At 42.7% G+C, this 26,410-nt stretch overlaps 2 protein-coding genes and 1 pseudogene across 4 annotated transcripts in view; 2 read left to right on the top strand and 1 right to left on the bottom strand.

The window, feature by feature from the left end:
* Positions 1–26,410, top strand: part of CPQ (carboxypeptidase Q) — a 649,160-nt gene that overhangs the window by 375,826 nt on the left and 246,924 nt on the right. The window lies entirely within an intron of this gene.
* LOC138642290 (GTP-binding nuclear protein Ran-like) lies at positions 12,033–14,690 on the bottom strand. Its single transcript, XM_069730372.1, has 2 exons — positions 14,061–14,690; positions 12,033–12,108 (listed from the first exon to the last, which is right to left on the bottom strand). The coding sequence occupies exons 1-2, from the start codon at positions 14,669–14,671 to the stop codon at positions 12,033–12,035; spliced, it is 687 nt and encodes a 228-aa protein (XP_069586473.1). The 5' UTR covers positions 14,672–14,690.
* LOC138643002 (GTP-binding nuclear protein Ran pseudogene) lies at positions 14,708–15,540 on the top strand (annotated as a pseudogene).

The following is a 26,410-nucleotide window of genomic DNA, read 5'->3' as shown; positions in this document are numbered from 1 at the left end:
TTTGTGGAAAAATCGTGCCTGTATGCGTTATTCCTGTGCAAAGCGAGTGTCCCCCAAGACCCGAAGTAAGGGAAACACTACAATATATATACATACATATATACCTGTAATATTTAGGTGTCATGTACATGTTTGTAATTCCGCAAGTTGACACTGACATGCTGAATCCTAAACGTGTGTACTTTGCGCTTTGTTAGAATTTTGCTCTATTTGCTGATTTGAGTGGTCATCACGTGATCGCTCACATGCGATTTCCAGACTGGTAGTCATTTACCGACTGTTGTCTCCTCCTGCTCCTCTCAATTGAAAATTAGAACTATGAGATAAGCGGGAGAAAACATCGGTCGTCACATGACAACTATTCTCCAAATCACATGCAAGTGATCACGTGACAACTCTACAAATCAGCAAGTAAAGCGAAATCCTAACAGAGCGCATATTACACACCTTTAGAATTGAGCATGTCAGTGTGCAGAATTACAAACACAGGGGGGACACCCAGTCTAGGGGAGCAAAGCAGGGAAAAACTACTGGGAACCAAGCTTTTGAGCTAGTCATCATAGGGGCTGGACAGATATTAAATGTATGATTTACCTGAAACGTGGTAGTGTAAATCATACACGACTGCAATAAGAGAGCTAATGTCTGATTCATGCGGCCTGGGGGTCGTGCATTAGGAATTGCTGTCAGGTTCCTTATCTTCTGGTAAAATAACAATGGAAACCTTGGCTCATACCTTACATACTGCTATCTGCAGATCACGCATAATGGTTCAATGTGGAAATAAAAGCTCAATTTAATTCAATTATACCAGATAAGATGTATTATGAGGTTCTGCTGCAGCTGAGATGTGTATTATGATGTTCTGCAGCAGTTGAGGTATGTAGTGTGAGGTACTGCAGCAGCCGATGTGTGTATTATGAGGTTCTGCAGTAGCTGAGGTGTATAGTGTGTGGTTCTGCAGCAGCTGAGGTGTGTATTATGAGGTTCTGCAGCAGCTGAGTTGAGTATTGTGAGGTTCTGCAGCAGCTCAGGTGTGTATTTTGAGGTTTTGCAGCAGCTGAGGGTATGTATTATTCTGTTCTGCAGCAATTGAGATGTATACAGTCATGGCCGAAAGTGTTGGGATCGTTGTAATTGTTCTTGAAAATGAATTATTTCTCCCAGAAAATTATTGCAATTACACGTTTTGTTATGCACTTGTTTATTTCCTTTGTGTGTATTGGAACAACACAAAAAAACTGAAAAAAAAGGCAAATTGAACGTAGTTCAAAACCCCCCAAAATTGACCAGGCAAAATTGTTGGCACTTTTCCTAAATTGTGGATAAACATACATGTGGCAAGTAACAGGTGTGGGAAATATGAAAATCATACCTGAAACCAGATACAAAGGGGAGAAGCTCACTCAAGCTTTGTATGGAGAACAGAAAGAGAAGAGGAAAAGAGGATTGTCTGGGGAATAGAGAACCAAAATTGTTGAAAAATATCAACAATATCAAGGTTACAAGTCCATCTCCAGAGATCTCGATGCTCATTTGTTCACGGTACACAACATAGGATGTTTATAACCCATGGAACTGTAGCCAATCTCCCTGGATGACAGAAAAATATTGATGAAAGGCTGCAATGCAGGATAGTCTGGTGGATAAGCAGTCCCAAACAAGTTCTAAAGAAATGCACACTGTCCTGCAGGCTCCGGGTGCATCAGTGTCAACGCAAACTACCCGTCCACATCTGAATGAAATGAAACGCTATGGCAGGAGACCCAGGAGGATCCCTGTGCTGTGATCTTCACGGATGAGAGCAGGTTCACAATGAGCACATGAGACAGACTTGATCGAGTCTGGAGACGCCGTAGAGAATGGTCTGCTGCCTGCAACATCCTCCAGAATGACCGGTTTGGAAGTGGGCCTGCAATGGTGTGGAGAGGCATTTCTTTGCAGGGCCACACAGCCCTCTTTGTGCTCTGCTCACCAGAGGTAGCCTTACTGCCATTAGGTACCGAGATGAGATCCTCAGACCCATTGTGAGACCATATGAAGGTCCAGTGGGCCCGGGGTTCCTTCTGATGAATGACAATGCTACGTCTCATGTAGCTGAAGAGTGTCATCAATTCCCGCATGATAAACACATTGATGCTATGGACTGGCCCGCCCATTCCCCAGACCTAAATCCAATCGAGCACATCTGGGACATCATATCTCCTTTCATCTACAAACACCATGTTGCTTCGTAGACTGTCCAGAAGTTGATTGATGCTTTAATCCAGGTCTGGGAGGAGATCCCTCAGGAAAACATCCATTGCCTCATCAGGACCATGCCCAGGCATTGTACGGAGGTTGTGCAGGCATGTGGAGGCCACACACACTACTGAGCATCATTTCCTTATCTTGAGACCACTGTGGATGTGATTGGGGTCATGTGATGGCTCTGTCACCACTGTGGATGTGATGTGGGGACATGTGACGGCTCTGTCACCACTGTGGATTTGATGTGGGGACATGTGACGGCTCTGTCACCACTGTGGATGTATTGCGGAGTCATGTGATGCTCTGTCACCACTGTGGATGTGATGTGGGGTCATGTGATGGCTCTGTCACCACTGTGGATGTGATGTGGTGTCATGTGATGGCTCTGTCACCACTGTGGATGTGATGTGGGGTCATGTGATGGCTCTGTCACCACTGTGGATGTGATGTGGGGTCATGTGATGGCTCTGTCACCACTGTGGATGTGATGTGGGGTCATGTGATGGCTCTGTCACCACTGTGGATGTGATGTGAGGACATGTGATGGCTCTGTCACCACTGTGGATGTATTGCGGGGTCATGTGATGCTCTGTCACCATTGTGGATGTGATGTGGGGTCATGTGATGGCTCTGTCACCACTGTGGATGTATTGCGGGGTCATGTGACTGCTCTGTCACCACGGTGGATGTATTGCGGGGTCATGTGATGCTCTGTCACCACTGTGGATGTGATGTGGGGTCATGTGATGGCTCTGTCACCACTGTGGATGTGATGTGAGGACATGTGATGGCTCTGTCACCACTGTGGATGTATTGCGGGGTCATGTGATGCTCTGTCACCACTGTGGATGTGATGTGGGGTCATGTGATGCTCTGTCACCACTGTGGATGTGATGTGGGGTCATGTGATGGCTCTGTCACCACTGTGGATGTGATGTGGGGTCATGTGATGCTCTGTCACCACTGTGGATGTGATGTGGTGTCATGTGATGGCTCTGTCACCACTGTGGATGTGATGTGGGGTCATGTGATGGCTCTGTCACCACTGTGGATGTATTGCGGGGTCATGTGACTGTTCTGTCACCACTGTGGATGTGATGTGGGGACATGTGATGCTCTGTCACCACTGTGGATGTGATGTGGGGTCATGTGACGGCTCTGTCACCACGGTGGATGTGTTGTGAGGTCATGTGATGCTCTGTCACCACGGTGGATGTATTGCGGGGTCATGTGATGCTCTGTCACCACGGTGGATGTATTGCGGGGTCATGTGATGGCTCTGTCACCACGGTGGATGTATTGCGGGGTCATGTGATGCTCTATCACCACGGTGGATGTATTGCGGGGTCATGTGATGCTCTGTCACCACTGTGGATGTATTGCGGGGTCATGTGATGGCTCTGTCACCACTGTGGATGTATTGCGGGGTCATGTGATGGCTCTGTCACCATTGTGGATGTGATGTGGGGTCATGTGATGCTCTGTCACCACTGTGGATGTGATGTGGGGTCATGTGACGGCTCTGTCACCACGGTGGATGTGTTGTGAGGTCATGTGATGCTCTGTCACCACGGTGGATGTATTGCGGGGTCATGTGATGCTCTGTCACCACGGTGGATGTATTGCGGGGTCATGTGATGGCTCTGTCACCACGGTGGATGTATTGTGGGGTCATGTGATGCTCTGTCACCACTGTGGATGTATTGCGGGGTCATGTGATGCTCTGTCACCACTGTGGATGTATTGCGGGGTCATGTGATGGCTCTGTCACCATTGTGGATGTGATGTGGGGTCATGTGATGCTCTGTCACCACTGTGGATGTGATGTGGGGTCATGTGACGGCTCTGTCACCACGGTGGATGTGTTGTGAGGTAAATTATTGCACTACAGATGAGGACACAGGATCGCTCCTCTATCACTTCCAATACTTGAATGAATGACAGGTCAGTGCTCTGGCCGATACTAGCAGCCAATGAGTGTGTAGTGGGCGGGCAGAGGGTGCGGACAGTGAGGATGGCGGTGTGGATACCTCTGGCAATGAGCTTAGAAATAAAAACCGCAGGAAGCTGCCTGGTCTGCACGAGGTGCATGTGAGGAGAAACTAAAGGTAGAAACCAAAACAAAATGTATAGGGGTCTTGTATATTATGTATCTTACAATACAGCACGAATTAGCTAAAAAATAAATTTGTATTTTGGGGTCAGGCAACCTCTTTAATGGGAATCTGTCACCAGGTTTTTGCCTCCTAATCTGAGTACAGCATAATGTAGGGGCAGAGACCCTGAGTCCACTCATGTGTCATTTAGGCTGTTTGCAGTAGTTTTGATAAAATCACAGTTTTATTAGCAGTCGATAATCACTAGAGGACTAGTAAACCTGATGCCATGTAGTTCTCCATATTCATGATCTCTGTATAACCCCGCCCCCACCACTGATAGGCAGATTTCTACCTGTGCACAGTGTACACAGAAAGCAGCCAATCAGTGTTGTGGGCGGGGTTAAACAGAGCCCAGCTCAGTAAGTGCTGGAATCAGACTCTCTGCCCCTACACCATTCCGCTCTGGGGAAGTGAAAACCTTGTAACAGATTCTCTTTAGGACAGAAGATATTTACACAGAAGTCAAGATCAGAGTTGATTTAATGTTCTCAAAAGTAACTGTCAGGGCTGGCTTCAGTACCCGGTGCACTCGGGCAAGTGTCGGGGCCCTGGCAAGACGGGGGGCCCATTCACGGTACAGACAGTGCTGGTGTTTGGGGCAGGCAGCTGCCTAGGGCCCCCGCTCCCCAGGGGTCCTCAGCTAGCGGCACATCACGCAGCTGCTATGGGGCCCCTGTGAGGCAGGGGGCCTGTCTGCCACCAGCGCCGACTCCCCCGCCGCATTGAACTATACCGGTGTCTGCCGGTATAGTTCAAAGCAATGATGGAGGAGGGAGTGTCAGATGACGCTCCCTCTCCCATCATTCCCCGCTGTGCCTCTGACACTGCGGGTACGCAATGACGTCATCGCGCACTGACTGTGTGCCAGACAGTGCAGCGGCAGCCCCCAAGACTGGAGCAGTGAGCAGCGCGGGCACGAGGAGAGGTGAGGAGTGTGTTTTTTTTTTTACTATAACACTGAGTACTGGACTGTGGGGACTTTTTGGGGGGGATGGGGGAGAGAGATGTGGGCTGTGCTATATACTACATGGACTGTGCAATATAAAACGTGGGCTGTGCTATATACTACATGGACTGTGCAATATGCTATGTGGGCTGTGCTGTATACTACATGACTCTGCTATATACTTCATGGCTCTGTTATATACTATGTGGGCTGTGCTATATACTACGTGGGCTGTGCTATATACTATGTAGGCTGTGTTATGTACTACGTGGCTCTGCTATATACTATGTGGCTGTGTTATATACTACATGGCTGTGTTATATACTACGTGGGCTGTTATATACTACGTGGCTGTGTTATATACTATGTGGGCTGTTATATACTACATGGGCTGTGTTATATACTATGTGGCTATGCTAGTGGCTATGCTATATAGTGGCTGTGTTATATGCTATCTGGGCTTTGTTATATACTACGTGGCTGTGCTGTACACTCCGTGCAGAATTATTAGGCACGTTGTATTTTAGAGGATTATTTTTATTATTGATCAACAACTATGTTCTCAATCAACCAAAAAGACTCATAAATATCAAAGCCCCCTTCAAGTCGCGGCCCTTTTTCATTTTTGCGTTTTCGTTTTTCGCTCCCCTCTTTCCCTGAGCCATAACTTTTTTATTTTTCCGTCAATATGGTCATGTGAGGGCTTATTTTTTGCGGGACAAGTTGTACTTTTGAACGACACCATTGGTTTTACCATGTCTTTTACTAGAAAACGGGAAAAAAATTCCAAGTGCGGTGAAATTGCAAAAAAAGTGCAGTCCCACACTTGTTTTTTGTTTGGCTTTTTTGCTAGGTTCACTAAATGCTAAAACTAACCTGCCATTATGATTCTCTAGGTCATTACGAGTTCATAGACACCTAACATGACTAGGTTATTTTTTATCTAAATGGTGAAAAAAAATTCCAAACTTTGCTAAAAAAAAAAAAAAAAAAGTGCCATTTTCCGATACCCGTAGCGTCTCCATTTTTCGTGATCTGGAGTCGGGTGAGGGCTTATTTTTTGCGTGCCGAGCTGATGTTTTTAATGATACCATTTTTGCGCAGATACATTCTTTTGCTCGCCCGTTATTGCATTTTAATGCAATGTCGCAGCGACCAAAAAACGTAATTCTGGCGTTTCGGATTTTTTTCTCGCTACGCCGTTTAGCGATCAGGTTAATGCTTTTTTTTAATTGATAGAACGGGCGATTCTGAACACGGCGATACCAAATACGTGTAGGTTTGTTTTTTTTTTATTGTTTTATTTAGGATGGGGCGAAAGGGGGGTGATTTAAACTTTTATATTTTTTATATTTTTTTCATATTTTTAAAAACATTTTTTTTTTACTTGTGCCATGCTTCAATAGCCTCCATGGGAGGCTAGAAGCTGGCATAGCCTGATCGGCTCTGCTACATAGCAGCGATCATCAGATCGCTGCTATGTAGCAGAAATGGAGGTGTGCTGTGAGCGCCGACCACAGGGGGGCGCTCACAGCCACCGGTGATCAGTAACCATAGAGGTCTCAAGGACCTCTATGGTTACCTTCCTGATGCATCGCCGACCCCCGATCATGTGACGGGGGTCGGCGATGACGTCATATTCGGCCGCCCGGCTGGATGCGGTAGTTAAATGCTGCTGTCTGTGTTTGACAGCGGCATTTAACAGGTTAATAGCGGCGGGTGAATAGCGATTTCACCCGCCGCTATTGCGCGCACATGTCAGCTGTACAAAACAGCTGACATGTCGCGACTTTGATGTGGGCTCACCGCCGGAGCCCACATCAAAGGGGGTGACACGATTTGAGCAGTACATGTACTGCTCATGTCATGAAGGGGTTAATATTTTTAGAAGTTGGAGTGTTTTTTTTTTTTAGATTTGGCTATCTTAGGAGGATATCTGTTTGTGCAGGTAACTATTACTGTGCAGAATTATTAGGCAACTTAATAAAATCCAAATATATTCCCATCTCACTTGTTTATTTTCACCAAGTAAACCAATATAACTGCTCAAAATTTAGAAATAAACATTTCTGACATGCAAAAACAAAACCAAAAAAAATGAGTGACCAATATAGCCACCATTCTTTATGATGACACTCAGCAGCCTTCCATCCATAGATTCTGTCAGTTGCTTGATCTGTTTACGACCAACATTGTGTGCAGCAGCCACCACAGCCTCCAGACACTGTTCCGAGAGGTGTACTGTTTTCCCTCCCTGTAGATCTCACATTTTATGAGGGACCACAGGTTCTCTATGGGGTTCAGATCAGGTGAACCTGACCTTTACTGGCCAGCCACACTGTGGAGTAGTTGGAGGCATGTGATGGAGCATTGACCTGCATGAAAATCATGTTTTTATTGAACAATACTGACTTCTTCCTGTACCACTGCTTGAAGAAGTTGTCTTCCAGAAATTTGGCAGTAGGGCTGGGAGATGAGCTTCACTCCATCCTCAACCCGAAAAGATCCCACAAGTTCATCTTTGATGATACCAGCCCATACCAGTACCCCACCTCCACCTTGCTGGCGTCTGAGTCGGAGTGGAGCTCACTGCCCTTTACTGATCCAGCCTCTGGCCCATCCATCTGGCCCATCAAGAGTCACTCTCATTTCATCAGTCCATGAAACCTTTGAAAAGTCAGTCTTAAGATATTTCTTGGCCAAATCTTGATGTTTTATCTTATGTTTCTTGTTCAAAGGTGGACATTTTTCAGCCTTCCTTACCTTTGCCATGTCCCTGAGTATCGCACACCTTGTGCTTTTTGTTACTCCAGTAACGTTGCAGCTCTGAAATATGGCAAAACTGGTGGCAAATGGCATCTTGGCAGCTTCACGCTTGATTTTCCTCAATTCATGGGCAGTTATTTCCACACAGCTCTGCAGTGACATGAGGGCAGTGAAGTTTCATGCATTTCATGCCTCAGACTGTTAACACTTTCTTTCATTTAAAATAAGCTCTGGAGGAAGATTCTCACAGCGATCTATGTCCGGCCCATAGATCTTAACAATTCATTTACCTGTACATATTAAGGAAAATGTGGATTTTTCTGTGATAAGACATTGGATCGCAGATATCAAGGTATCATTTTTTTCAACTTGCAATTTGAGAATGAAACCGCTATAATTTTCCTATATCCTGGACTCTCTGGATATTTCTTATTTCATACTGACCACTTATGGACCCCCCAACTTATGGATCAGCTTTCTCACAACAATTCCAGGTGAACACTGCTACATCACCATATAATGCTATTGTCTGGATAACAATCTATTTCGCTGTGTGTGCCCCCATCCGCCTCCTGTTCAATTCAGGCGGATGTGCAGTAACAAGCCCCGGCGACTACAAGTAGACGGCCAAGCTCCACCTGTAAGTACTCCACCGCCGACGTCGATGATAGCTGATAGCTGGGATACCGAGTGTCGGTCCTGACCGATCACACATTGATGCCATATCCTAAGAAGAGAACATCAATGTAAAAGTAGTGGACAACCTCTTTAAGGGGTTAATGTAAATTTGTGCGTCAGGATTGCTAAAAGGTTATAGCTATGTTACCAAGTGCCAGCCATCAGGGCATTAATGCAGGGGGCTACCATCACTCTATGCAATAGCACAATGATTAATTTGAGGCGTATATTACTAGACGACACAGGAGCTTATTAAATAAACATCTCACTGAGGAGGATGTATGTCCAATTAATGATTTCGTTTGGCGAAGTAAAGTTGGTTTAATAAATGACATTACAATCTAATTAGAAGTTGATTGCATCCATTACTTCACTCTTGGCACAAGCCCTTCATTGTCATTCATTGTTTCTTTTCCATATTGTGAAATAAGATAACTTACATTCTGCAAAAGATTAATCAGTGCCTCAGTCAATGTGAATCGTTTCTAAAAGCAACGTTAACTGTAAAGGCATTGGATTAAAGGGAATCTGTTGGTTGGATCAACCTTCAAGCTGCTTATACGGGCATGCAGGTCATAGGAAGCGGAATAAAATGATACCTTGATATCTGTGATCCGATGTTTTATTCCAAAGAAATACCCGTTTTTCTTAATATGTAAATGAGCTGTTAAGATCTATGAGCTGGAGATAGATCTCCCTGAGAATCTGCCTCCAGAGCTTATTTTAAATGAAAGGGGGTGTTACCAATGTGCAACGTGTAATGACTGACACTTTCGTCTCCCGATCTCACTGCAGAGCTGTGTGTGATGACAACTAACACAGTTCAACAGAGATGAACTTTATCCCATTGCAAACATATCTCATCTGAAGCTCTCTTCTCACAATTCTCTCAGCTCTGCTGTACAGCCTCTTTCCTCACACTGTCTGCCTGTGAGATGGAAGCGTAAGCACTATGAGAGAACAACTTCAGCTGCAAATGTGTTTGTAATGAGACAAAGGTCAGCTCTGCTGTACTGAGCTAGTTGTAATCATACTTATGTCTGCTCTTCTTCTCCAGGCACTTTGTAATCATGCTCTCCAGTGAGATCAGGAGAGCAGACTGTCAGTCATTACATTTCTCACACTGGTAACGCTCCTTTCTTTTATAATAAGCTCTGGAGGCAGATTCTCAGTGAGATCTATGTCCCGCCCATAGAGCTTAACAACTCATTTACATATTAAGAAAAACTTGGATTTCTTTGAAATGAGATATCGGATCGCAGATATCAAGATTTTATTTTAATAAATATTCTACGAACTGCATGACCATATTGATGGCTTAAGATGGTTGATCCTATTGACAGATTAGCTTCAAAAGCAAAGATTTGACAACTCTTGGTCATCATGAGTTGTGTGGGGTGTTTGTAGCTATAGAAAGAGAAAGAGCTATTGAAAATATTATTTGATAGACTATAGAAAAGTAGCTGCAACAGTGTGTTATCACCCTCTTTCTGTATCTCGTTGTGTCTCATGAGGTACTATGAAGAATAAAAAAAACGTATATTTCTATATTTTATTTTTTGTCTCTTTCAACAAATTTTCAACTGGTAGTCCATTGCATGAGAAACAATAATTTTGAGCAAAGATATTTTGTTGGAATTAACAGTTTTTAAGAAAAAAAAATACTGCTAGGTCATCCTTGTAGATTAAGACATTCATGGGTGATCGATGGGGTTCTCTGGATGAATGAGAATAAGCGGTGGTACCAATGTAAATGAGCCACAACTGCTGAGGGTGGGACATTGCACTCGCAGCTCTACTGCCCTCTCTTCCAATCCGTCAGTGTGTGGAGGGCTGAAAATTCAACTCGGGCAGCGCTCCAAAGCGGGCATTGTCAGTAAGCCTAAGGGGAGAGGCTAAGAATTGTAATTGAGGGGGTGTAACAGTGCGTTGAGCTCTCGGCCACTCCAGACATGCACCGAGAAACCCTCATAGACATATCTAAAATAACCCTCATTTCCGATCCTAAAATTTTAAATCTGTACCTTAAGGATGATTTTTATAGGCGCTAAGCCCCTTACATGAATACATAATTTGAGTTTTGATGTTTTTGGAGCTAGCAGAAAGTTGTGCCGACTTAAAAACAAGTTGCATTGTCCCTTTTTTTTGGTAGATGTTTTTTTCTAACCGAGTCACTAAATTTTAATTAAGTAAAATTAGATAAACTTTCCTGCTGTTGCTCTCTGCCAGCATCCATTTCCCAAAAAGCCCTTACCTAAATATTTGTCGGAGCTCGGAACAGACAGAACGTCCTTTAGTGCTCGGTGATTTTGTAAGATTATTTTACATCTCATTGCGAAGACACGTCATGTTCCCAATTTCCTTGCTTCCTGGCTTGTCTAAGTGCTTACTGTTGTGACCTGTGTACTTCAAGTGTTCGTAAGAAAAAAAAACAAGAAAGCGCTTAGTGTTTTAGCTGAAATCCATGATAAAAGTGCAGAGTCTTTCTGTTTTTCTAGGTTGTTGTCTTGTGTACTGAGATGTGGCTGTTAGTTTAGGAGACTGAACAAACGATCTCAGTGCAACCATAACATGATTTCCTTTGCAGGTCGGTCTTAATTCTCCCACTCTGCAACAAATCTTGTCTTTTACATACAACATGACATGTTATAGACATGTTGTCCCAGTAGGAATGCATGGAAAATGAACAGAACCGCACACATAAAAGTAAACCTTTGTATGGCTGCAATGATTTGTTTTGCGGCATAATCTTGGGAATGAACAGAGCTGAGGACTAAAAAATGCTGTCATTCGTGCTGGCGGCTCTGTGACATTTGCATGGTTTAATAATTTTTGTTGAGGCTGCTGTTCATATACTACTAATATTGACATTAACAGAACAGTAAATTTCATGATGTTAAGCTATAGTCAATGGGTTATTAAAGGCCACCTCCATTTTTTCTAATTTTGCACTTCTGCCTCTTCACCCTGAGGCTAAGAAATACATATCTGTAATGAAACCATCAGGTCATAATAAGCATCGAAAGTCAGGTGTGGCGCAGACCACTTTTTTTTATCAGAGTCTAATCCTACAGCCAGCCTGTTTACAATTATAATGATCTTTACTTCCTTTGCTCCAAAATATTATTCAGCACTTGATATTTTAGAAGGGGCATGCACAAACAATATTAGACATTACGTAGCAATACATAATTCACCAACTACCAAGAGGAATGAGGGTCTTCCTCACAAGCTTACAAGGAGTACACATACAAAGTGCTACTGAGGGCATGGACGATGAGGAAACAGGTGATACAAGGGACCAGATTTCTAAAAAAATATAAGGAAGGTAGAACAGGCAATAGTTAGAGAGGTGAGGTTGTTGTCATGGTTAGGACATGGTTAATGTCCTGTTCTCTCAGGGTTAATTTTGCTGGCCTCCCCTTCGATCTGGGAGGGGTATTTATACTCACTCCAGACTAGGATTCCCTGTCAGCTATACTTTCTGTTCTGGTCTGTGTGCCTGACCCCTGGAGTGTGTGCCCGGTTTGAAATTGTTTTTCTTGCTCTCCGTGTGTCACTCTGTGGATTTCTGGCCTCTGGCTTCACTTCTGACAAACCCCTGTCTCACCCCTTTGGTACTTCGTGATCTCCTGGCTCCGATCTTAGCTTGTTCGACTACTCTCTTGTGTTTATCCTTTTTCTGTTCCCCGGCGTCTGGCTCCGACCCCTATCACCTCCCACTCTGTCACATGGTTCAGGTCCTGTTTGTACCTGGTTAGTAACCCGGCACTTTGCTCAGCTCCCTTGTTACTGTGTGCAGCGTTTCCCACAGCAGTATTACCCGGGAGCCATGACAGGTGTAAGCCGGTCTAAAGAAATGTGTTTTTAGAGCACGCTTAACCCTTTCGCCCCAAAACCTGTTTACACCTTCCTGACCAGGCCAATTTTTACAATTTTGACCACTGTGACTTTATGAGGTCATAACTCTGGAACGTCAACGGATCCCGGTGATTCTGAGACTGCTTTCTTGCGACATATTGTACTTCATGATAGTGGTAAAATTTATTTGACATGACTTGTGTTTATTTGTGAAAAAAACAGAAATTTGCCAATTCGCACAAGATAGTTAATAAATACCATTTCCCACATGTCTACTTTACATCAGCACAATTTTTGAAACATAATTTTTTTGTTAGGAAGTTATAGGGGATAAAAGTTGACCAACGATTTCTCATTTTTACAACAAAATTTGCAAAACCATTTTTTTAGGGACCACCTCACATTTGAAGTGAGTTTGAGGGGCCTATATGACAAAAAATACCCAAAACTGACACCATTCTATAAAATGCACCCCTGAAGGTGCTCAAAACCACACTCAAGTTTATTAACCCTTCAGGTGCTTCACAGGAATTTTTGGAATGTGGAGGGAAAAAATAAACATTTACTTAACTTTCACAAAAATTTTCCGTTAGAGCTTTTTTTTTTTTTTTCTTTTACTTTCGCAAGGGTAACAGGAGAAAATGGGACTATACAATTTGTTGTGCAATTTCTCCTGAGCATGCCGATACCCCACATGTTGGGGAAATCTGCTGTTTGGGTTCACGACAGGGCTTGGAAGGGAAGAAGCGCCATTTGACTTTTTGAATGTAAAATATGCTGGAATAATTAGCGGTTGTCATGTCATGTTTGGAGAGCCCCTGACGTGCCTAAACAGTGGAAACCCCCCACAAGTAACACCGTTTTGGAAAGTAGAGCCCTGAGGGAACTTATCTAGATGTGTATTAAGCACCTTGAACCCACAGGTGCTTCAAAAAAGTTTTTTACGTTAAGCCGTGAAAATAAAAAACAAATCACATTTTCCTGCAAAAATCTTTTTTAGCTCCAAACTTTGTATTTTCACAAGGGTAACAGGAGAAAATGGACCCCAAACTTTGTTGTGCAATTTCTCCTGAGTTCACCGATATCCCAAATGTTGTTGAAAACTACTTTTGAGGCAGATTGCAGAGCTCAGAAGGGAGGAAACACCATATTAGGCCGGCGTCACACACAGCGTATGAAAATACGGTCCGTATATTACGGCCGTAATACGGTGAAAAGTCCCGAAAATAGTGGTCCGTAGCTCCTCCGTAGGCAGGGTGTGTCAGCGTATTTTGCGCATGGCATCCTCCGTATGTAATCCGTATGGCAGCCGTAATGCGTGTTTTTATCGCAGGCTTGCAAAACCGACATACGGCTATACAAGGGATCCATGTGTAAAAAAAAAAAAAACCCATATATACTGTATATATATATAATTCTCATATTGTGCTGCAAGTGCAGGATCCATAACCACTTCTGGTGGTGCAAGAGCAGGCATGGCTACAAATTCAAGGTTGGGATCACCTATCAGTTTTCTGGCAAGCCAAAGGAATGGCTTTTCAAAGTTGTAGTTACTCTTTGCAGAAATATCGTAGTACTGAAGATTCTTCTTCCTATGGAACACGATGGACTTTGCTTTAACTTTTCTGTCCTTAATGTCCACTTTGTTGCCACACAAGACTATGGGGATATTTTCACATACTCGTACAAGATCTCTATGCCAGTTAGGTACATTCTTGTATGTGACTCTTGACGTAACATCAAACATGATAATGGCACATTGAGCCTGAATGTAATAACCATCACGAAGACCACCAAACTTCTCCTGACCAGCAGTATCCCATACGTTGAATTTAATAGGACCTCTGTTGGTATGGAACACCAGTGGGTGGACTTCAACACCAAGTGTGGCTACATATTTCTTCTCAAATTCACCAGTCAAGTGACGTTTTACAAAGGTTGTTTTGCCTGTACCACCATCACCAACCAGAACAAGCTTAAACTGAACTTGAGGCTCTCCTTGGGCCGCCATAGTTTATACCAACGGAAATCCCTCCAACGGGGGAGGGATTTCCGTTGGTATAAACTATGGCGGCCCAAGGAGAGCCTCAAGTTCAGTTTAAGCTTGTTCTGGTTGGTGATGGTGGTACAGGCAAAACAACCTTTGTAAAACGTCACTTGACTGGTGAATTTGAGAAGAAATATGTAGCCACACTTGGTGTTGAAGTCCACCCACTGGTGTTCCATACCAACAGAGGTCCTATTAAATTCAACGTATGGGATACTGCTGGTCAGGAGAAGTTTGGTGGTCTTCGTGATGGTTATTACATTCAGGCTCAATGTGCCATTATCATGTTTGATGTTACGTCAAGAGTCACATACAAGAATGTACCTAACTGGCATAGAGATCTTGTACGAGTATGTGAAAATATCCCCATAGTCTTGTGTGGCAACAAAGTGGACATTAAGGACAGAAAAGTTAAAGCAAAGTCCATCGTGTTCCATAGGAAGAAGAATCTTCAGTACTACGATATTTCTGCAAAGAGTAACTACAACTTTGAAAAGCCATTCCTTTGGCTTGCCAGAAAACTGATAGGTGATCCCAACCTTGAATTTGTAGCCATGCCTGCTCTTGCACCACCAGAAGTGGTTATGGATCCTGCACTTGCAGCACAATATGAGAATGATTTACAGATTGCCCAGACCACAGCACTGCCAGATGAAGATGATGATCTGCGAGGTGTATAAAGTGGGAGCCCAGAGTCAGAAGTCTAGTTTTATAGGCAACTGTCCGGTGATGTGATGCGATGCATATTTAGCTGTTTGGGACTGCAAATATTCCCTAAAATTTCCAAAATAAGTTAAGACTGCTACAGTCACATCACAATATTCAGTGGTGAATCTTGTATATATATATATATATATATATATATATATATATATATATATATATATATATATATATATGTCAGTAGACACATATATGTATATATATTAATATTTCGTCCAGCGCGATATAGCAGAAAGCCGGTAATTCAATTACCGGCTTTTGCTTTCTCCTTCCTAAACCCGACATGATATGAGACATGATTACATACAATAAACCATCTCATATCACCATTTTTTTTGCATATTCCACACTACTAATGTTAGTAGTGTGTATATGCAAAATTTGGCCGTTCTACCTAGTAAATTAAGGGGTTAAATGGCGGAAAAAATTGGCGTGGGCTCCCGCACAATTTTCTCCGCCAGAGTAGTAAAGCCAGTGACTGAGGGCAGATATTAATAGCCTGGAGAGGGTCCATGGTTATTGCCCCCCCCCCCCCTGGCTAAAAATATCTGCCCCCAGCCACCCCAGAAAAGGCACATCTGGAAGATGCGCCTATTCTGGCACTTGGCCACTCTCTTCCCATTCCCGTGTAGCGGTGGGATATGGGGTAATGAAGGGTTAATGCCACCTTGCTATTGTAAAGTGACATTAAGCCAAATTAATAATGGAGAGGCGTCAATTATGACACCTATCCATTATTAATCCAATACTAGTAAAGGGTTAAAAAAAAACCACACACATTATTAAAAATTAATTTAATGGAAAAAACACAAAGGTTGTTGTATTAATTTATTCTACTCTCAATCCACTCACTGAAGACCCTCGATCTGTAAATATATACATACCTTCCGAGGATCTGTAAGGTCCAACGATGTAAATCCATCTGAAGGGGTTAAAATATTTTGCAGGCAGGAGTTCTGTTAATGCAGCGCTGCTGCTGCCTGCAAAACCCCGGCGAATAAAGGTAAAGTAGGTCAATGACCTATATTTAGCTTCATTTGCGGTGAGGCGCCCTCTGCTGGCTGTTGCTAGATCGTGGGAACTTTCCTAGAAAGCTCCCTGGCTCGAGTTCATATGAGGACAACCAGCAGAGGGCGCCTCTTATGAACTCGAGCCAGGGAGCTTTCTAGGAAAGTTACTAAGGTAGAACGGCCAAATTTTGCATAGACACACTACTAACATTAGTAGTGTGGAATATGCAAAAAAAATGGGGATATGAGATGGTTTACTGTATGTAAACCATGTCTCATATTATGTGGGGTTTAGGAAGGAGAAAGCAAAAGCCGGTAATTGAATTACCGGCTTTCTGCTATATCGCGCTGGATGAAATATTAATATATATATATATGTGTCTCACTGACATATATATATATACACCTATTCTATGTGTACACATTTATTCTACCTATTCTACTGTAAACTGTCAGTGTGATTTTACTGTACACCGCACTGAATTACCGGCTTTTCTCGCTAACACCGCTGCGTATTTCTCGCAAGTCACACTGCTTGTCCGTGTGTAATCCGTATTTTTGGGGCTTCCATAGACTTTCATTGACGTTTTATTTGCGCAATACGGTGACAAACGCAGCATGCTGCGATTTTGTACAGCCGTAGAAAGCCGTATAATACTGATCAGTTTAATACGGCAGATAGGAGCAGGGGCATAGAGAATAATTGTGCCGTTTTTTTTGCAAGTTTTACGGACGTAGTTTCTGCGCTCTTATGTCCGTAAAACTCGCAAGTGTGACGCCGGCCTTACAGTTCAGATTTTGCTGCACTTGTTTGAGGGTAAATTTGATCACAATCTCATAGATTTGAGAGCCAAAAAATCCACTAATCAATATGTATAACACACAACCTCAGGTAGATAACATGAGGAAAAAAGGCGGTTAGATTGCAAATGGTAAAAAAATAAATCTTTATTCTGATAATTTAAAAAAAAAATTGTAAAAATTCCTGACCGAGAAGTATGCTAACACTTGGATCACATTTTTATGATGACAATGTCCTATCCACAATTTGTAATTAAATGAGATTCAAGGCAGATATGGTATACTAATTACAAGTGCAATCAGAAGGTTATCTTAAAATGGGTTGCGCCATTGCTGTGCATACAGAAAGGTAACATATACTAAAGTGCTTAGTGCATATAAAACATAATTGATCCCTGTAGTAGGAGATAAAAATCTGTTTTAGCAAGGGCACAAATCTTTTTGTTCAGAAATAGTATATCTATCAGTGATATGTTTTTAACCCCTTCACCCCTGGAGCTTTTTCCGTTTTTTTCATTTTCGTTTTTCGCTCCCCTCCTTCCCAGAGCCATAACTTTTTCATTTTTCTGTCAATATGGCCATGTGAGGGCTTATTTTTTGCGGGACGAGATTTACTTTTGAACGATACCATTGGATTTACCATGTCATGTAACAGAAAACGGGAAAAAATTCCAAGTGTGATGAAATTGCAAAAAAAGTGCAATCTCACACTTGTTTTTTGTTTGGCTTTTTTGCTAGGTTCACCAAATGCTAAAACTGACCTGACATTATGATTCTCCAGGTCATTACGAGTTCATAGACACCTAACATGTCTAGGTTATTTTTTTATCTAAGTGGTGAAAAAAAATTCCAAAGTTTGCTGAAAAAAAAAACATTGCACGATTTTCCGATACTTGTAGCGTCTCCAATTTTCGTGATCTGGGGTCAGGTGAGGGCTTATTTTTTGCGTGCCAAGCTGGCGTTTTTAATGATACCATTTTGGTGTAGATACGTTCTTTTGATCGCCCATTATTACATTTTAATGCAATGTCGCGGCGACCAAAAAAACGTAATTTTGGCGTTTTGATTTTTTTTCTCGATATGCCATTTAACGGTCAGGTTAATCATTTGTATTTATTGATAGATTGGGCGATTATGAATGCGGCGATAACAAATATGTGTATGTTTGATTTTTTTTTAATTGTTTTATTTTGATTGGGGCGAAAGAGGGGGCGATTTGAACTTTTATATATTTTTTATTTTTTTAATATTTTTAAACACTTTTTTTAAATTTTGGCATGCTTCAATAGCCTCCATAGGAGGCTAGAAGCATGCACTACACGATCGCCTCTGCTACATAGATGTGAAGTACAGATCACCTCTATGTAGCAGAAATGCGGGTGTACTTTGAACGCCGACCACAGGGTGGCGCTCCAAGCAATCGGCCATCAACAACCATAGAGGTCTCAAGGAGACCTCTGGTTGCTTTGGCAATGCACCGCTGACCCCCGATCATGTGACGGGGGTCAGCGGTGCGAGCACTCCCGGCTGCGCGGCCGGGAGCGCTAGATAAGTGCCGCTGTCAGCGCTTGATGGCTGCATTTACCTAGTTAATGGGCGCGGGCGGATTGCGATTCCGCTCGCGCTCATTGCGCGCACATGTCAGCTGTACAAAACAGCTGACATGTTGCGGCTTTGAGGTGGGCTCACCGCCGGAGCCCACCTCAAAGCAGGGGATCTGCCAGCTGACGTACTATTCCGTCAGCTGGCAGAAAGGGGTTAAACAGTCGTATCTGCAGAGAAAAACATTGTATTAGACTGTGAGCCCTCGCAGGCAGGGTCCTCTCTCCTTCAGTACCTGTTAGTGCCTTTTTTTTGCTCATGTTTATTGTATTTGTCTATATTTGCCATGGAATAAATGGCGCTATAAAAAATTTATAATAATAATATTACTACAAAGAGGAAAAGTTTCCTCAAGATTCAGAGCAAGTACTCACAAAGTGACATGTGCATAGTCTCCATGTGCTGCGTGCTCCTACCTCGACACCGCCGTTTCGTATATATGTGCTGGAAGAAGCAAATATGTGTACTATTTTTCTGTACATAAAATAATTATTTATGGGTACGCGAGCATTGCTGTGTTTTGTAAACTTTCAGTACCGCACTGACATATAAGCTTGATGCACCATGCTCTGAGCTTGGTGTAATAAGTTTGCTAGCTCTGGTGACCTGGATGTAGCAACATCGCGGGGGCGCCAATCGGAGGGCAGAGGGGTCTCCCTCCCCCTGTCTGCCTACCATATGCTGCAATCAATATTGATCTCAACATTTAGTGGGTTAAACTGTCAGAAGCGGTGAGGGCACTGCTCCTGGCAGTGAGTGTCAGCGGTCATATCAGCTGAATACCCAGCGGTGATCGACCTTCCACAGCCTCCTGTATGTGGGCGATCGCCATGATTTATTCATACTTCATCAGTTGGGAAGTGCACCATGACGTGTATATACTGCAAAACTCGGAAAGAGGTTACCCGGCCATCCTGATTGACTGGTCAGTTTAGCCTCAACACTCACTCATTTTCATTGTGTGGCCAAGCGCATTGCACATGTGCCACCAAGTACCTCTGCCGGCACTGCTGAGAATATCAGAGGCTTTTTTTGTGATGTGACAACTACTGCTTCCTATTATTTTATGGGCCATGGTAGTGATCATTATGTGGCACAGCCTGCAATCCCTGTGGAAGTATGTTTTAAACAGAAAACAGTATAGTTTTTAAATCGCTTTTCAATCCTTACAATACTTACCTTCTCTGATTCTGACACTGTTTAGGTTCGTGTTATATTTGTTCACATAGTTGTATGCTGATGTGTCACGTCGTGTTTGGCGGGCTCTGTTGCATGACATGTCACGACTATGGGCAAAGAAGTATAACCTATAAAATGGTTGGCCAGCAGAGCAAAAATGTTTTTTTTCTCTCTATGGGCTTAGGCTGGTTTAACATTTGTGGATGGAGGTGCTGCGGAAGGCGGTGTACGTCCTCCATGAAGCTCCACCCACCACTGCACCTCCTCCGATCAGCTCCGCCTACATCGACATGTAGCGTGCGTACCCTATCTTTACCATTAGGTACACAGGTCATGCCGATGTATGCAGATGCCTCCGCATGCGTCGTTTTGACGGTTAGGCGGCTGCACCAAATTGCAACTCGTTGTGTTCGGCACAGGTCATCGCACCATCAAAACGACGCATGCGGGGGGCATCCACATACATCAGCATGGCCTGTGTACCTAATGGTAAAGATAGGGTGCGCACGCCGACGTAGGCGGAGCTGACCGGAGAAGGTGCGGCGGTGGGCAGAGCTTCACGGAGGACGTGCGTAGACCTCTGCAGCACCTCCATCTGCAAATATGAAACCAGCCTTAGACTGGTTGGAAAAAAATTAAAGCTTCTCTGATTCTGTGCAGCTCCCAATGCATCGCTTGCCCTTTCCCTACTGCTTTCTGATTCCTGGTTGAATGTTTTTTTACACAGGAAAAGCCCACTCAGTTAATCACTGTTATAGTCAATGATTGGTTGTGGTGGGTGTTTTTCTTGACTGACATATCTGACTAGCATATAAATAGAAAATTAAATTAATCGTGTGACATTAAGGATAGAAAACCAATAGTGCGAAACACTGTTTCATGGTAAATCGTTATTGAATCTACATAACATATAACAAGACAAATAACAAATGGAACTCTCAACAGGGAAAAAGATTGAGGGAGCCGGCGGGGTAACAGTGTGATACAAAAAATGTTTTCATAGATAAATAAAAGAGCACGATATAAGAATGGAACAGCCCACAGTATGTGTAGAAAATGACATCAATACATAATATATAATTAAAAATCAATGTAGAAATATAGTACAGGGTGGGATTCCTATCAATAAATATTTATTTAATATGAAATTATGTTTCACACTATTGGTTTTCTAACAGATCTGACTGTTGTAGCTTTCAGGCTGCATAAAAAAAATTAAGAGGTTATTCATTCGGTATTAAACAATCTAAAAAAAAATGTAAAACCACATTTGTGCCAAAACTTTGCCTATTTCTGCCTCTTTGCGCCAGCTCTGATGCTTTTCTTAAAAGTGGGAGTGACTTAGCAGAAAAGGAAGGGGTGGGCCTATTGAATCCGTAGGGCTGGACCACACGTTGTGACTGGCTATAAGGTAGAAGCTCCTCCCACCCAATAGACCAATGACTGCGCGTTTGTGAAGCAAAACATGTGGCAGTTGGGCATCATGATGGGTTGAGGTCGTGCAAGCTGTCGGGTGTGGTCTCACTCACAAGGCCCTCCATATATATCAGACTAAAGTCAAACATACTGACCAATATCTCCAGGATCAGCCAACAATCTAATACATATGGGGGAATGCCTCCCAACAAATCATTCCTGGGAAGAGAAGGATTCGGTACGCTGGATCCTTATATTTGTCATGGAGATAAGCCTCTGCCAGAGGAATGCTGGCGGCCCTCTCCAAGAGAGCAGAGAAGGGCTGTGGTCGGTCTAATGTTCCTGTATATGGAGGAGTTGGGAAGCCGACAGCTATCTAATGTGTATGAACCCAATAGTGTTTATTCATCTACACTTTGTAATTGTACTTTTGTTTATATAGATATTAGTGCATTCGTTTTCCACTTTTTGAGTCTAAGCAAGAATTTTCTGTAATTTCAAAAAAGGTTATTTTTGCAATCACGTTTTCACATTTTCACAATCACGTTTTCTTCTTCTTTTTGTCTTGATTTTAGTTTCACCTCAGAAAACCCAATTCGGTTTAGTTTTGTATCACACTGTAGTATTTTTTGTTCCAAATTCAATTAAAAAATCCAATAGAAAAAACACCACAGAAGATAAATGGAGCTTTACAGCGGGACACATCCCGAGGAATAAGGAGCACCCCTCAGACCTATACTTGTAAATCAAATTACAGTATATTTACACCTTTCTCTGCCCAGAGTCAATGATTTACTGCAGGCGCTGAGGTTTGAGCACAAAGGAGTACACATAAAATATCCAGTGACTTCTGCTCTTTTCATGTCTCTTTTCCCTGCAGGTTAGTCAGTGATGCAGTGCAGAAATTCTTCTGGGAAGCAAAACTCCACTGTTGAATGGCATCTTCATTATCATTTTTACATATTATATCTCACTTTTACTTTGCGTGTGTTTGTTATTAGGACACCATCAGAAAGCAGGACAGCTGTTTTTCAATCAGTTTATTTTTCTTTTGACTAGTTTCTTGTGTGATTGATCACCTAATGATGAATGAATTATTGCAGGCGTGAGAGGGAAGTGACTTATTGCCAGAAGCCCAAGAATTTTTTTTTTTCGTTATGAGAAACGTCCAGTGAGTCCGATTTACAGTACAATAATACTGCTAAGAAATTTAACTAAAGTCCAACAAACACATTAGACTAATGTTGGCCGAACCTGCTACCGTAATAGACTGTAGGCCCAACCCGTTGCTAACGTGTCTGGGGGAGCTGGATAAGTTATTAAGGGAGTTAAGGACCCTGTATGTCGAATTTTGGTCTGCTAATACATTTGTTCTGGAGATAATCCGCCTTCAGAGATGTCTGACAGACGCAAATAGAGGCCACAGGAGCACCCAACAGAAAGAGCGCTCCTGTGTATGGCAGAGCCTGCTGAGATGACTGCTGGCTGGGCTATCGTTTGGCTGACAGCCAACTAATGTGAAATGGTGACGTAAGGTGGCCGCCAGACCGGACCTTGATAGCCTCTACATTATTCACTAAAAATAGCCAATGTTGCTTCATATAGGTTACTGTAAGTATACTGTTGTACGTAATAGTGTTGTTTATTTAGTTATTACATACTGGTACTTTATTTTTGGCTATATATCAACATCTATATAGCATCTATATCAGGAGCTTTTAATAACTACTGTACGTATGCTAGAATCTCCTGAGCTCCCCCTAGTGGTTGCTTTAGGCAGCCAAAATTTTATCTATGGCTGTTTGAAGTTAAAGGGAACCTGTCACCCCCAAAATCGAAGATGAGCTAAGCCCACCGGCATCAGGGGCTTGTCTACAGCATTCTGGAATGCTGTAGATAATCCCCCGATGTAACCTGAAAGAGGAGAAAAAGACGTTAGATTTTACTCACCTGGGTGGGTGGTCCAATCCCATGGGCGTCGCGGTTCGGTCCGGGGCCTCCCATCTTCATCAGATGACATCGTCTTCTTGTCTTCACACTGCGGCACCAGCACAGGCATACTTTGTCTATTGAGGGCAGAGCAAAGTACTGCAGTGCGCAGGCGCTGGGCCTCTCTGACCTTTCCCGGCGCCTGCGCACTGCAGTACTTTGCTCTGTCCTCAACAGTGCAGACGTAAAGTACGCCTGTGCCGGAGCCGCAGCATGAAGACAAGAGGACGTCAGCGTAAGAAGATGGGAGGCCCCGGATCGGACCACGACACCCATCGGACCGGACCACAGCGGGAACGCCCATGGGTGAGTATAATCTAACCTCTTTTTCTTATCTTTCAGGATACATCGGGGGCTTATCTACAGCATTACAGAACGCTGTACATAAGCCCCTGATGCTGGTTGGCTTAGCTCATCTTCGATTTTGGGGGTGACAGGTTCCCTTTAAGCAAAGAATATGGAGCTTTGTATCAGAAAAATGGATCCCAATTGCATAGTCATCTTATCTGTTTTACATTGAGCATACCAATAAAAGGGAATGTGCATAACTGGGAAGTTTCACTGCTCGAGTGAATAAGGTCACAGTACAGCTGGATTCTGAGACTGTTTGTGCCTTAAAACTGGAACTGGCTATTTTTTTCTAATATATTTACATGTGGGTTTTGTACGCTACAAATTTTCCACAACTAAGTCAGCTTACACATTGCATGATGATGATTGCATGTCCTAAAAACACTCACTTCGTGACCACATTCTGTGAGCTGGGTTTTATTTTGGAGTAAAAACTTGGGGTAAACATATTTAGCGAATTTCCTTTTTAAAAAGGAAGTAATTATATTGGTTCAGTTACAGTAGAGTCAACAGTTTCCATTATTTACTTTCCACCGGACCTGGAGGTTGGAGTAGGCTCTAGTGATACTGATAGAAAAACCTTGTGTCCATCTCCAAGACAGATCTAATGAAAGAAACAGCTTTTATTAATATCTGCTGGTAATTATTTCCACAGATTTAGGCATCACCATTGTGGTTGCAATATTTTTTTTTTAATAAAAGGTATTACATTTTCAGACCACGGCATGGATTTCAGTCTCTTGTAAAATCTTGCATAAAAACAAGGCAATATAATGTGATGTTTAAGAGTCAATCGTCAAGTAAAAGTGTAAATTGAAAATACACAATATAGTGTAAGCGATCAAATGCAAGTTCAATTCCCCTAGGGGGTTGGGCTAAAATGTAAATAACATAGTATAAAAATGTAAAAAAAAATAATTTTGAAATCATCCCCTTCTTGTAATAAAAAAAAATTGCATATTTGGAACTGCTGCTTCGGTAAAAGTACAATTTTTCCAAATATAAAATTTATGAACCTCTACTATAAATACAATAAAGAAAATAATCAAAACACTAAAAGTGAAAAGTTGCATTTTGTAAGTCTTTTCAGCGCCTCAAAAAATGGGAATAAAAGGCGATCAAAAAGTAATTTATGCCCTAACAGGGTGCTGCTAGAAATGTCGGCTCAGCCCCCCCTTCCACCGCCCCAAAAATATAAATACATAAGCCTTTACATAGCTTCGTCAATGGAAACTTTTTAAAATAAGTTATAGGTTTTAGAAAATGGCAGCACAATCCAAAATATTAAAAACTATGAATTTGGTATCTCTGTGATCGTACTGGAGGAACACATTGCCAGGATGTAGAAACGAAACCCCAAAAAACAATGACAGATTTATTTTTCACAATTTTATCCTACTTAGAATTATTATTCTTTTTTTCTGGTACATTATATTATAAAGTGTATTCAAAACTGCACCAATACTTTTGGTGGATAATAGTTGGGGGTTTAACTGCTAGGACCCTATTACTAGTCTCTGAAATTCCCAGTCGGAATGAAATTGTGACCACACATGCACGTCACCAGTCTCTTCATTGTCCATGGAACTATCTTCAGAGGTCCAAGTGATCGGACCCACTCCAATTTTCAAATTATCATCTGTCTAGTAGATAGTCGATAGTTTTAAAAATTGAGAATCGTGACCCTTTAACATAACTTTTGCTTCCTCTCTGTTACAATTCAAGCCTCACTTTCTGCTTCTTATACTCATGAACTACAAAGGATCAAGCTCTTCGCATTACTCTGGTGGCCAACATATTTGACATTGATGAGTATCTCCATGGTTCTCTCTTTGTTAAGGAACGTTAACTATCTATGGAAGTCAGCCATTGTGGCTAATACAGATGTGCTGGAGTGGAACAAAAAAGTCCACAAATCGGGTGAAGTCCTAATGGGAGGTAACAGAGAGGCATCGGATACCTGTGTGTTATGACCTGGTGGTTAGGACAATAATGGACCTGGTGGTTAAGAGCACACGGAATGACCTGATAGTTACTAATAATATAGGACAAGCTCTGAGACGTGGGAACTCTGCTGACCGCAATCCCTAATCCTATCACACACACTAGAAATAGCCGTGGATTGCTCCTAACGCTCCCTATGCAACTCGTCACAGCCTAAGAAACTAGCTAGCCCTAAAGATAGAAATATAAAGCCTACCTTGCCTCAGAGAAATTCCCCAAAGGAAAAGGCAGCCCCCCACATATAATCACTGTGAGTAAAGATGAAAATACACAGAGATGAAATAGATTTAGCAAAGTGAGGCCCGACTTACTGAACAGACTGAGGATAGGAAAGGTAACTTTGCGGTCAGCACAAAAAACTACAAAAAGACCACGCAGAGGGCGCAAAAGACCCTCCGCACCGACTCATGGTGCGGAGGCGCTCCCTCTGCGTCCCAGAGCTTCCAGCAAGCAAGACAAAAATCAAAATAGCAAGCTGGACAGAAAAATAGCAAACAGAGAAAAACAAGCAGGAACTTCGCTTCTGCTGGGAAGACAGGTCACAAGAACGATCCAGGAGTGAACTAGACCAATACTGGAACATTGACAGGTGGCATGGAGCAATGATCTAAGTGGAGTTAAATAGAGC

This window comes from Ranitomeya imitator, chromosome 6 (assembly GCF_032444005.1).
Source record: "Ranitomeya imitator isolate aRanImi1 chromosome 6, aRanImi1.pri, whole genome shotgun sequence".
NCBI lineage: Eukaryota > Metazoa > Chordata > Amphibia > Anura > Dendrobatidae > Ranitomeya > Ranitomeya imitator.
This window is presented reverse-complemented; position numbering and strand designations above follow the sequence as displayed.

Coding starts and splice junctions, on each gene's coding strand:
- LOC138642290 (XM_069730372.1), bottom strand. CDS start 14,671: ATGGCGGCCCAAGGAGAGCCTCAAGTTCAGTTTAAGCTTGTTCTGGTT. Junction 12,109..14,060: donor GAGAATTATATATATATACA/GTATATATGGGT, acceptor ATATTTTTTTAG/AAATCTGGTCCCTTGTATCA.